At 36.9% G+C, this 13,672-nt stretch overlaps 1 protein-coding gene across 3 annotated transcripts in view; it reads right to left on the bottom strand.

The window, feature by feature from the left end:
• FAM114A2 (family with sequence similarity 114 member A2) overlaps positions 1 to 13,667 on the bottom strand; it is a 33,801-nt gene extending 20,134 nt beyond the window's left edge. The window contains exons 1-8 of one of the 3 annotated variants that reach the window (XM_044230942.1): positions 13,647 to 13,667; positions 9,074 to 9,318; positions 8,633 to 8,732; positions 8,087 to 8,179; positions 6,543 to 6,634; positions 5,259 to 5,393; positions 4,599 to 4,757; positions 3,651 to 3,774 (exon numbers count right to left, since the gene is read on the bottom strand). In XM_044230942.1, the coding sequence (XP_044086877.1) occupies positions 3,651 to 3,774; positions 4,599 to 4,757; positions 5,259 to 5,393; positions 6,543 to 6,634; positions 8,087 to 8,179; positions 8,633 to 8,732; positions 9,074 to 9,304 (934 nt within the window). In that variant the 5' untranslated portion in view covers positions 9,305 to 9,318; positions 13,647 to 13,667. Of the gene's footprint in view, positions 1 to 3,650; positions 3,775 to 4,598; positions 4,758 to 5,258; positions 5,394 to 6,542; positions 6,635 to 8,086; positions 8,180 to 8,632; positions 8,733 to 9,073; positions 9,319 to 13,040; positions 13,336 to 13,625 lie in introns of those variants that run through there. The other 2 variants (XM_044230950.1, XM_044230933.1) reach the window with 2 other exon arrangements.
• Positions 13,668 to 13,672: the final 5 nt, after the last annotated feature.

The following is a 13,672-nucleotide window of genomic DNA, read 5'->3' as shown; positions in this document are numbered from 1 at the left end:
AGTATTAAAAGTAGTTGCTGTGTTAAGATAAAAGTGTGAGGATGCGGGATGCCTGGGTGGCTCAGTAGGTTGAATGTCTGTCTTCGGCTCAGGTCATGATCCCAGGGTTCTGGGATCAAGTCCAGCATCGGGCTCCCTGCTCAGCAGGGAGTCTGCTTCTCCCTCTGCCTGCCACACCCCCTGCTTAAGCTTGTGTGCACGCTCTCTCTCTCTCCCCACCTCATTCTTACAAATAAATAAATAAAATCTTTTTTAAAAAGAGGGGGAAAAAAGTGTGAGGATGGAAAAGAGGCATGGCTAGTGCTTTGGTGGGACTTAGAAGACGCTGGGGTCTCCATCTTCTGTGATTTCCTCTCCCCTTTGATACCATAGCCTTTTTTTTTTTTTTTTTTTTTACATTTTCATTGAGAGGTAATACCAAGGTCAGTGTTGCATTTTCACCCAAAATCCCTGGGGAAAACTGTTGGGGAGGGTAGTGTGCAGCACTGTAGTGCTCTCTTTTCAGAGCCCTCTATCTTTGGCAAACAGGTAGTGGAGAAAAATATCAGAGACACAAATCCTTCTTTTCAGAAATGCCTTAGAGTCCTCAGAATGGTACTTAAAGATCAGGATTTCTGATTACTATGCAAAGCCAGATGTTGACTAAATTGAACAAATACTGTTAATGGTATTATGTACAAATAAATTAAGTTTATAAATAACTGGGGACTGCCACACTTGGGTTTAGTTAGGAACAATGGAGCAACTTAAGTAAATAAAAATTAATTTATGGATTTCCTGTTAAGCACAGATCTTTATTTACTTATGCCACCCTGATAATGAAAATAGCAGCCACCATCTGTTAAGTGCTTACCCTGTATCAGACCTTAAATATTTTATTTAGTCCTTATACCAACCTGGGAGGGATTAGCATCTTCTTCTTACAGATGAAAAAACAGAATTTCAGTGTTAATTATCCAAGGTCATATGACTTAGGAAACAGCAGATCTTGATTTTGAACTCAGGTCTAACTCCAAAACCCATCCTTTCATCCACTAAGCTATACTGTCTATTCAATACTTCAGGTAAGCTGAAAAACTTTTATTCAAGCGCCATTTTATATCAGGACCAGTATCTTTACATAGAATATATAGCAAGGTGTTATATAACCAGCCAATGCGACCTCTTAGAAAGCAGTACAAAACACAGATGGGAACAAAAAAGAGGAAGTATCTCTCAGTATAAAGTCCATACATTCTACTTCACCTCCTTCTCTCAAAGAAAGGCCTTAAGACTCTCAGTCAGATGGTCCTTTTAATATACAACTTGAGAAAGAGTAGGTTAACTGGTTTTCCACCCAAAGCTGATTAAAGATATAAAATGAGATTCAGAGGGTATTAGAAGCAATCTCACTGAAAGTGAAGAGAATTAAAAGATGGACAGATAAATGCACAGAACATAAAGATGCACAATTCTGAAAAATAACAGAAACATCTCTAAAAGCATAGCAGCTTAGGATAATTTAATATAGCAGCTCTCAAAAACACTTTGATCTCAGGACCCCTTTACATTCTTAGAACTTTTTGAGAACCCCCAAAAGGTTCTCAAAAAGTTATTTTTTAATGTAAGTTACATATCTGTCAACACTTATCATATTAAAAATTAAAACTGAAATGTTTGAATTCCTTAAATACACTTCACATAATTTTTAAGAAAAACAACTATATTTTCCAGAAAAGAAAAATTTTAGTGAGATGAATGCCACTGTTTTATATCTCTGCAAATCTCTTCAATGCCTAGCTTAGAGACAGCTGGTTTCTTTTATCTGCTTTTACCTTCACTTTGTTGTGATATGTTGTTTTAAGTACATGGTGTATTCAAGCTCACATAGTTGGAAAGAGGAGAACAACTTTAATTGCCTTTGCAGATAATTGTGGATATTCTTTAATACCACACCAAAACTCAACAAATAGTCTTAAAGGCTAGTTATAATGTAGAGCCTGGAATCGCACAATGAAATTTTGAATTCAGTTACATTAAATTAAAATCTACTGGTCTATTTTTTGCCCAGATATGACTTTGCAACACCACTCATTAGTCATCTGGAAAATACTGATTCTCTGAATTATGCAAATCTTCTAAATGCCAACACATTTAAAAATACGCCTAGGAGATCAAATTTGTTACTACGACCACGAATTTCATCAAAAAAATCTGTTAAGTACTAGGAAGCTGTCAAGCTCACCACAGCAACAAACGTAAGTTTTACAAAATTCTAACTTTAGGTTAATTTAAATTTTACTATTCACAAATATTTTTCCTTCAAGTGAAGGCTCATTTCATTTATTTTCAAGAAAATGTTTACCAAATAGCCTGCTCTGAAGAGTCTGTGTGACTGCAATCTTTTTAAATAAAAATAGTGTTCCATGAAAAAACAGGTACTTGCACTTACAGCTGAAATAACAGTGCTTTTCCTTGAGACAACTTCAGTATGCATCACACAAATATGAAAAATAAGTGTACTCAAGGGTCAAAACTCAGTGAGATAAATCACTGTTATTGTTTCATGAGGACAAGCTTAAATGAAACTGGCACCTTAAAAATATTTATTTATGTATTTACTATGAATGCATGGGCGTGAAAATAAAGTATTAGCACAATTTGGTATCACTGTCTTATCTGTGTTAAGACACCAGTAATTCTACTCTCTATGCACAGAACATAAAGATGCACCATCAGTGTGAATGTCAAAATAACACATTTTTTAAAAAGAAAAAGACATTTTGGTATTATGATGCAAAGAGTTTTGACTCATGGATTCCCTGCAAAGATCCTGGGAACCCAAGAATCTGCAGACCACACTTTTCAAACCACTAACTTAATCTACCATATGGGTAATTGACTCATACGTCTTGATGGACCCTGAAAGAATTTTTCTAGTCATTTTTAATGTTGGTTTTGTTTTTTATTTTTACTTTTAATGTTTGTAACTGATCATTTCATTAAAAAAAAAGGCAAAAAAACTGTACTCCTTAGATTCTACTAAAAAAACAGTTAGTGTATAATGCATATCAGAAATATTTCCAGCTAAACTTAAAAATAAAACAATTCTCGAAAGCTTAAGATTCAGTTGACTAGAAATTGTGCCTTATGTAAATGACCTTGTTTCCTGATAATTACTAATATTTTTAGGAGTATGCAGATACTAAGAATATGGCATTAAAAAAAAGCTTTGGAAAATAAAAAAACAAATCATCATCTACATTTTGGATAACTGCCACCCTGCATGCCTGAATTCAAGATGAGGACAGGGATCATAGGAGTCAGAGAGGCAGAGGAGCAGTATCTAGGGATATAAAAGCTCATAGGGATGACCAGCCAGACTGAGGCAGGAATCTAACAAGGGCGATTCTCTAAGCAAAAAAAGCAGGCAGTTTTGTGAGTTTCAAGATGAGACCTGAAGAAGTCACAGTTTGGGGGGCAGAAGGGAGAAGTGGGGCAAAGATATGCACTTAAGACCAACTACTCATACAAATACCTAGTCAGGGGCAAGATAACAAAAAATAATATTAGACTAGTTAATTAAAGAGAAAATAATTAGTTTCAAGGGCAATACACTGCATATAAACATTTAACATCCCTTCCACTCAAATACTGGATTTTCATATTACCTTTTTTCTCTTCTTCCTCTTCTTCACAGAACTCTGCTAGGGAAAATGCTTCCTTGAGTTGCTCCAATTCAAGTTTTAGAGTCTCTAATTCTTCTCCACTTAGAGAATTAAGAATAGATTTCACCTGAATGGATATAAAATAATAAAAAGTTGTGAGAGTACAAGAAAAAAACATTTTCAAATGGAGAAGAGGCTACAGACGAAATTAAAATAAAATTATGAGCTCACCAGTCAATACAAACTATTCTTTAAATATCTTAATACAAGAGATTAGTCATTATAGGAAGATAGGGAGAATTTATACTTAAAAAGAAAAAATTAAAAACCAGAAACAGGGGCACCTGGGTGGCTCAGTGGGTTAAAGCCTCTGCCTTCGGCTAACATCATGATCTCATGGTCCTGGAATGGAGCCCTGCATCGGGCTCTCTGCTCGGCAGGGAGCCTGCTTCCTCCTCTCTCTCTGCCTGCCTCTATGCCTACTTGTGATCTCTGTCAAATAAATAAATAAAATCTTTAAAAAAATAAAAATAAAAACCAGAAACATCCAGGAATTATTTGTGCTTAACAATGGCTAAGAAATTAGGGGGAAGTTAAACAGTCTTGAATCAATTAAAAACTAACAGGTAATTGTATCCAGATTGGCAGCTTAAGCCAGAGAGACTATCAAAAAAAAAAAAAAAAAGACCAAGGCAAAGGGAAAACACAGATGTGCTATTAAGATCTCTTGGTTCCCCTATTCTTTTCTATTTAAATTAAAAGAAATAACACCTGACTCATTCTATTTCTAGTAATTAGTTCAAACATTTGTTTGTTGTGGTGTAGTATTTTCCAAGAGTCTCAAGCCTCCATGTGAAATACATTTCATCTTCCAACTGTACAAACAGAAGAAACTATGCAGCGCTCCTTTGTTTGGAGACCATCCAATTGAAATTGCTGATTTGGAATTACCTTTATTTCACTTTCTCGGGAAAGCATCTCCAGAGCTTCCAGATGCGAAAGGCCTTGAAATTCATCAAAGAGGAGCCCATAATGAGTTTTCTTGTCCGTTTCCAAGGCAACATCATTGGAGGTCCATAGCTCTTCTTTCTCCTTTGCCTCTCGTAAAACCTGAAAAAAAGGTGGAGGCTTACCCTGCAGCAAGTAATGGGACCTCAAGGGTGAGTTCTGAGAGCTGAAGGAAGCAAAGCTGAGATGGTAACAGGACAGAGCAGTGCCCTTTCATTCCTGGCATGGCAATTCAAATCTGATAGGCTAAGGAACTGCTGGGAAAAAATGGTCACACATAATTCAATCTTGGACAGAATAAATAACACCCAAGGAACCGGATGGAAAGTGCTTTAAACATTAATGTACTCAACAACTCTGAAAGGGCTTGTTGCCTTCTGTTGTACTGATAGGAGCCTCTTACAGAAAACAAAGAGGAGGAAAAAAAGAACTGGGCATTTTTCTAAACACTAAAGCTCTCATCAGTCACACTCCCACCCCAAAAAAGCCTTAATAAAAATATCATTGAAAATTTTTCAAAAGGCATTATTAACAAGGTCTACTACAGGCAAAAATACAGATCAAAACAGAAACATGAAGTAAATGGGTAAAGACAAATAGTACCTGAGACAATGTAGAATTCCGGTTCATCAGACCCTTGGTTCTTTTAAATCCAGGATCCCCTTCTGCTATTACATCCATTGTCTTTTTCCCAATGAATTCTAAGGCATCCAAACCCCCACTGATCACGCTCTTTCCCTAGGAAACACATGCAATAATTACATTCAGTAATTAAATTCATTACAGTAATACTGAAAAAAGACATATTCATGTTTTGATTATATAAAATAGTGGCTTACAACACCAAGCAATGGCAAGAATGTGGAGCAATTAAAATAATCATCCACTGCTTTTAGGACTATAAACAGGTTCAAACACTCCGGAGAACTATATGTCAGTATCTACTACCACTAACCATATGAATATCCTTATGAACCAACAACTCTATACATGGTTGCATACTCAACAGAAATGTGTACAGAGGCTCATCAAAAGATATACAAAATGTTCGTGGCATTCCTAGTTGTAAAAGCTAAAAAGTGGAAACAACCCCAGTACTCACCAACCATGGAATAAATAAATGTTACATAGTCATATAATGGAATATGGCAAAGAAAATGGAATATACCACACAGACTACACAAAGAGAAATCATACAAACATAATGTTGAGTAAAAGAAGCCAAACACAGTAAGGTACCTTACTGTATGATTCCATTTATGTCAAGTTTAAAGTAGGCAAAATTAATCTATGATGGTAGAAGTCAGGATTGTGGTTATTTTGATGGGCAAAAGGAAGAAGCGGATGGCTAGAAGAGGGCACAGGTGGAAAACCTATGATGTACCATCATGTTTGAATTTTAGTCTGAGTGTGTTCACACTGTAAAAATTCAAACTGAATACTTATAACTTCACTTTTCTGTATATATGTTTTACTTCAAGAAATTAAAATTAAGTAGTACTAGTTATCTATTCTCATTAAGACAGATATTATGTTTCCTATAAAATCCTTTAAAAATGTTTCTAATCATCTATAGTTACACAATTATGGGGAAAAATATTTTGTATAGTAGGGACATTTTCTAGGCCACCAAACTCAGAATTCATATTCCATAAATTATTATGTACATTGCCTCTCTGTTACTCTTCATTTTCTGCTCTCTACTTCTTTAAAGAAAGTTTTCAAGGAGCTCTCACTCTTCCACTAAGGTCAAAGTGATCTATCTTCAGCCATTTAGACTCCCATAATAGTAATCAGTCCTCATGGCTTTTCAAGAAAAAAAGGAAGAGATAAAACAAAAAACACTATATTCAGAGAGGTGTACAGTCCACCATGCATTTTACTCACTGTGGTCTGAACAGCAGTAGAGATGGTTGAGAATACACCAAATGGCCCAGTCAATGGGAAGGAGTTTGCATTCTCTTTGGCGTTTGTCTCTCCTATAGGAGGAAAGGGATGTGTAAACACGAAGGAATGGTCCATAAATAGTATTGCTTTATCAGCATCTATGTGAAATTTTAAAAACTAGACCCTGCTTCCAATACACAGGGTAACCTTAGCCCTTTTTGTTTTATTATTTTAAACTATTTACCCAAAACATAGCTTTTTTCATTTTCATTTCAAAAATGAAATCCAGTTGTTTGAACAAACTACTGATATCTGTAACAATATATTTTATACTGTATGTTTCCATGTATGTGATCTTCTGTCAAATTTAAGTCAAATTTAAGCAGAAAATAGATTAACAATTGCCAAAAACTGAGAGTAAGTGATGGGAGTGACCTCAGAGGGGCATGAGGAGTCTTTCGGGGGGTGATAAAAATATCGTTGTATTTTGATTATCAATACACATATGGGATATATTCTATACTGTATAATCACAATGGACTGTGATTCTACTGTGTAAACAAGACTGTATGCTCGATGAAACACATGAACTATACACCTAAAAAGAATAAGCATTACTGTATATAAATTATACATTTACATATATATTACATTCAATTATACATACAAATTATAAAATCAATAAATCTGACTTTTTAAAATATGGCCTATTTAAAATTTTATCCCAGAAAATTATGCTTATTGGAGAAAAAAATAAGACGATCAAAGAGAAACAAGAGTGAGAGACAATAAAGCTCCTGAGTGATGGAGAAAGCAAAATCAGGGCCTGAAAAGTTTCCTGTTTTCTGGTCCCAGGCCACCTTGATTCCTGGTTATAATTCTGTCTTCTGTGGCTTAAGTAAGAGCACACTGATCAAAGCAAGTATCTAAATTAAATTTTGGGATGCCTGGTGGCTAAGTGGGTTAAGCCTCTGTTTTCGGCTCAGGTCATGATCTCAGGGTCCTAAGATCGAGCCCTGTGTCGGGCTCTCTGCTCAGCGAGGAGCCTGCTTCCCCCCTCTCTCTGCCTACCTCTTGGCCTACTTATGATCTCTCTCGCTCTCTGTCAAATAAATAAATAAATAAGAAAAAAAATTAAATTAACTTAAATTCCACCTTATAAAAATCCAAACACAAAAAAAAATAAACCCCCAAAACTAAACATGTTAGAATATTTTTTCGTGTCACAATGGAGTCAAATTTAGTTAATTCTTCTTGGGTTGTTACTCATTTGTGCCAAACACAACGCTAGGAAATTGTTATATTCTACATTCATGGCCTTATTTAATGTTTGTAACAGTATTTTGACATAGATCATCCCACTTCATAGATGACTAAAGTGGCTAAAGGACACAGACCTCTGTTAGTCAAAGATTCCAAATTCCTTTCTCACCAGTGCCATGATGCCCTGAATATCAGACACTCATTAAATATATACTGAAAAATGAGCTGAACTGTTCCATTTTGACCCAAAATTCTAGATCTTAATGTTTCCACATACTGACCTGCTGCATACTGGACTTCGGTTGAAATTTCACTGGGACTAGGAATTCCAAGAGAAGTCTCTGCCTTCTCAATAACATTTGAAATACCTTGTCCTGATGAGAAAAATGGTTACATTTTTACATTTGAATATTACTATTAGCCACCTAAACTGAAGAAACAAACCAAAACAATCCTGTAGATTTTTAAAATCACTATGGTTACAGACATGTTATTCTGACCATACATACCTAATGTTTGGGAGTGTAATCTTACCAAAAAATAAAACAAACAAACAAAAAAAACAATAAATTTGCTTTACCACCAAACAATAGTTTTATATTAACAATTTCTCATTTTCTCGTTAATGAGAAACTCTAATGAGAAATGCTAATGATAAAATGCTGCAAACTCCAGGTATACTATAAATCAGTCCATCATTCCTAATGAATTCTCAAACTATAAAGCCCTTAAGTAAACATGGAAGAAGAATTATTAACAAAGTCATTTTTAACACAGATGTGTAGCAACATCCACACAAAAATTAATAAAATGACAAATGATCTTACCTACTGTAGCTACAGTAGCTGAGGCTGAAGAAAGTAAGGACTTGCCCCAGCTGCCCCAATATCCCCATCCAGTCTGAGGTACATCTTTGGAAACAGTCTCCTATTATTCCCCGTAGGTAGAAAAACAAAAGGCAACAGAAAAGGGGAAAAGTAGAGAGTAAGAGAGTGTACAGACAAGGTATCTTAATTATTAGCCCCAAGTACAGGTGAAGAAATAGATATCATTAAGCTAAAGAATTGTATTGCTTGACTGACATATGTTATGTCACCTGCATTTAAGTACCATATAGCAAAGGCGACTACTCATAAAGTCGTCTATAAAACTGAGAAAATTTTTTACAGCTTTTAAAGGAAACAAATAGATACAATCTTAAATTGGTTTTGGTTCCAAATGCCTTTTAACCTTAACTTTTAATCCCAGTGTCTTAACAGATACTCTACTTTGCCTACAGCCTGTGATGCCTCAACAGGGAGAACTTCTGAAGTCTCAAGGTCACTGGAAGGTTTGGACTCTGGTCTTTTCCGAGTGATAGCTACAGGTTCTGATTTATTCTCTGGCTTGGCACTTTGGTCAACAGACTCAGAATTCTTGACTGGCTCACAGTTCCCATCTTCAAGGGTGGAGGCTGCTTCAGTTATCACTGGAGTCTCAGTATCATCTTTCTCTGACATGATTAGATCATTGCCTGTAAAATAAAAGTCAAAGAAAAAAATTAATCTTATAGGCTTTTTTGGTGGAGGTTATTTGTTTAAGCTTTTTGAGATTATCCTAGAGTCACATGCAGGTGTAAGAAATACAGACAGATCTGTGTATCTTCACCCAGGTTCCTCCAATGGCAATGACCACTGTAACCACTGCGTAATATGACAACCAGGAAATTGATACAACCCATTAACCTCTTCAGATTTCATTAGTTTTACAGGTGCTCAGGTGTGGGTATTTAGCTCTATGAAATTTTATCACATGTATAGATTTGTGTGACCATCACCACACTCAGGAGACAGAAGAGTTCAATCAGAAGGATCCCTTGTGTTGTCCTTTTTCAGCCATATCTCCCCACCCATCTCCCACTACCACCACACAGCAACCACTAATCTGCTCTCCATCTCCATGCAAGATGTTATATAAATGAATTCATACAGTATGTAACCTTCTGAGATCAACTGTTTTCACTCAGCATAAGTGCCTCAAGATCCGGATATCCAAGTTGTTTTATCAATAGTTTCTTCCCTTTTTTGCTGAGCGGTAGCCCTAGGTATGGATGGATTTGTTTTACCACTTACATACTGAAGGACATCTCAGCTATTCCCATTTTGGAACTATTACAAATAAAACGGCTATGAACATTAATGTATGGGTTTTTGTTGAAACATAAGCTTTCATTTCTCTGAAATAAATGACCCAAGAGTGTAGCTTCTGGATCATGTTAAGTACTTAGTCAGCTTTTTAAGCACTGCTACCCTTTCCATTTTACATCACCATCAGTGAAGTATGAGTGATCAAGTTTCTCAGCATTCTCACCACCATTTGGTGGTTCTTTTTTTTTTCCTTTTTTGAACGATTCTGTAATAATCTCGCTGTGGCTTTAAACTGCATTTTTATAATGGCTTTTGATATATAGCGTCTTCTCATGTGCTTGCCACCTGTATATCCCTTTCAGTAAAATACCTATTTGAATCTTTGCTCATTTTCTTTGTTGGTTTTTTTTTTCTTCTGTTTTGAGAGCTCTTTATAAATTCTAGATTCAAGTCCTTTGTCAGATACATGGTTTGCAAACATTTTATCCCAGCCTATAGCTTATCTTTTCATCTTCTTAACAGAGCAAAAGCTTTTCAGTTCAATGAGGTCCAATTTATCAATTTTTCCTTTTATTGACTGTTATAAAAAAATCTTATCATTACTTTTATCTCAATTTATAAATTTTAAAATTTAAGCTATCAGATAGACTCTAAATCAATCCAGCTTTTGAGTAGCAACGTCTACCAATTCAGTCCCTTCCGTAAGTTCAGCTCTCTAGCAATTAAAGCCAAGATATCACTGTTGTTTTTATAAGACGCAGATGCTGGTTTCTAAGACAACCAAGTAGAGAAGAAATAAAGATAACCAAAGGAGAAATAAATGCATATATACCAAAGATTCAGGTATATATAAGCATGTATTTTATCCCGACATTTACCAAGTGCAGTATTAGACCCAATCCAAGCCATCAAATGTTTCCAGTGTACAGAAGAGAAAGACATATTAAGAACTAAGGCAGCTAAAAAAAAAAAAAAAAAAAAAGGAACTAAGGCAGCTCAACAGGTGCACTGAGGTAGCTCAGTCAGTTAAGCATCTGACTCTTGATGTCCACTCAGGTCATGATCTCAGGGTTGTGAGACCAAGCCCCGAGTCAGATTCCATGCTGGGTATGAAACCTGCTTAAGATTCTCTCTCTCCCACCCCTGCCTCTGCCTCTCCCCTTCCTTCTCTCCCTCTCAAAACAAAACAAAAACAAAAGGCACCTTGGAAACAGCATTATAAGTGAGGTATATATAAAATGCTAAAAGAACAGAAAAGAAGTCTGCTGGAATCAGAGAATAGGATTCACGCACAAAGTATCTGAAATAGCAAAAAAATAATGGCCATAAACTGAGAATGTGACTGCTAAATCCAGCCTTTAAATGTTATTTGGCCTGCGCAGTGTTCAAACTTTTATATTATTTGCTAACATTTAAAAATCAGACTTCCGGGGAGACTGGATGGCTCAGTCGGTTGAGCAACTGCCTTCAGCTCAGGTCATAATCTCAGAGTCCTGGGATCAAGCACTGCATCTGGCTCCCTGCTCCGTGGAAGTCTGCTTCTCCTTCTCCTTCTACCCCTCTCTCCACTTATGCTTTCTCGGTCTGTCTCTCTCAAATGAATAAAATCCTGAAAAAAAATTTTTTTTTAAAAATCAGACTTCATACATAAATACAGATTTTCAACTTCTCTAGTAAAATTGAAATATCTGGTAACACTGGGCCCACTTTTAACATGGTAATAATCAGCTCAAACCAAAGATTTGCTGGGCCTTTTTAGACAGGATAATGTTCTCTAGTTCTCTGTAATCTCCACCTAAACCTACTTGGCTCATTTGTTACCTGATCAGCCCAAGTATACATGTGAGCTTGCAACACCTGCCTTGAAGGGCACTTGGGATTTTGGCAGGTGAAGGTGCCAATGAGAAAATTCAAAAGTGTGGAAACGACACATGGGAAGAATGTGAATGGAATGGACAGACATGGAATATCGACAAATAACAGTAGTTAATATAGCAGGGATGAAAAGCCCTAAGCCTAGAAAGATAGATTTACAAAGCACCATGGAGCCTAGATCATATGGGTATATGACATACATACATTATACATTACCAAAACACACAGAAAAAAAATTCAGATGAAACTACCCACACATATACACACCAACTTTGAAATATTCATTCATTTGCAAACATTTTTTGAATACCTACTATGTACCCAAGTTTTAGAGATTAAAAATAAATTTATGACAATTTCTGCCCCATTTACTCCAAGAACCTAAGAGAAAAGACTACACAGTTCTTGCATAAAGTTCAATCAATGTTTTGGTGGCTAAATAAATATGTACTTTTTTTACACTATCATTTCACATTCCTTATATGCTCTTCCTAAATTACAACATAATAATATATATTTTATAAGTAGTATACTATATACAGAGTCCCCCTTATCTACGGTTTCAGGTACGTGTGGTCATCCAGAGTCTGGAAACAAATGATCCTCTTTCTGAGGTGTTGTCAGAAGGTCAATAGCAGCCTAATGCTACATCACAGTGTCTATATCATTCACCTCATCTCACCTCATTGGCATTTTATCATCTCACACCTTGGAACATATCACCCGTAAATAAGGGCCAACTACTATGTAATATATATAATATACATATTCCATAAATAATTAATATGATTTTATAAAAGACTGGAAGGGCATATTCCAAAATATTAAGCACTGCGTCTATTCCTTCATTTGTGCACCAAAGATTTAATGAGCATCTAGAATGCGCTAGACATTAGGGTAGGTGGAAAGGTGGTGGCTGTTCCTATTATCATTACCGTCACTTTCATTATTATAATGGCTGTTCTCAACGGATTCATACTCTAACAGGAAAAGCAACAACAAAAAAGGAATAAATTTCAGGTATACAGAATCGCAGTATTTAAGGTTTTTGTAAGTTTTCCAAGTATCCTGTAGTGAGTGTATGTTATTTTCGTAATTGGAGTGGAAAAACTCCAGGAACTGACAAAATTAAACGGCTGAGTCCTGTTTCTTAAAAATAAAAACGCACACATTTATATGTACATATATCTCCCCCCCCCCCATTTTCCTTGGGAACTTCCAGCCACACAGTTACCAAAATGCAGGGGGTTTAGTTTAGCAGCTAAGAACACGGGCTCCGGAATTGGACTTTCTTCCAACTTTTCCTGACGGCCGTAACTGCGAGGAAGTCGGTTCACCTAGCTGCTTCTCCGCTTCCTCAACTGTAACACGGGGCTAGCACGCCCGCCTGGTAGGGTTCCTACGAGGATTCCAGCACCTGAGGTACGCGAGGGGCTTGGAACGAAGGCTGGCACACAGCCTCAAAGAGGTAACAGGGGCTTTAGGACGGAGGAGGTGGTCGTGTCATTACTGTCGTTATTAGTATGGCTCTAGGCGAACAAACAGGCGCTCTCACTTCTTTCCACATACAAGACCAGGTCTCAAACGGGACATCAGAGGTCAGGAAGAGTTCCCAACTTCTCCAACGCTGACAACTAGAATTCCTCACACAAACGTAGCGCTTCAATAACCAAAGCGCTTTACAGCCTCCACGTCCAGCCGGGAGTTGTCGGCCGCCCAGCCCTAGACCGCCTCCTCCTCCTCCCCAGCCTCCTGGACCCGCCGGCCCCGAGTCCCGAGCCCCCGCACCTCCCCAGCCTCCTCGCAGGAAGCCCCGCACCTAGCCCACCGCCACCCTCACCGCCGCCACAGTCGCCGAGGAGCCGC

This window comes from Neovison vison, chromosome 1 (genome assembly GCF_020171115.1).
Source record: "Neovison vison isolate M4711 chromosome 1, ASM_NN_V1, whole genome shotgun sequence".
In the NCBI taxonomy this organism is placed as follows: domain Eukaryota; kingdom Metazoa; phylum Chordata; class Mammalia; order Carnivora; family Mustelidae; genus Neogale; species Neogale vison.
Note: the sequence above shows the minus strand (reverse complement) of the source record. Positions and strands in the feature narration are given on the sequence as shown.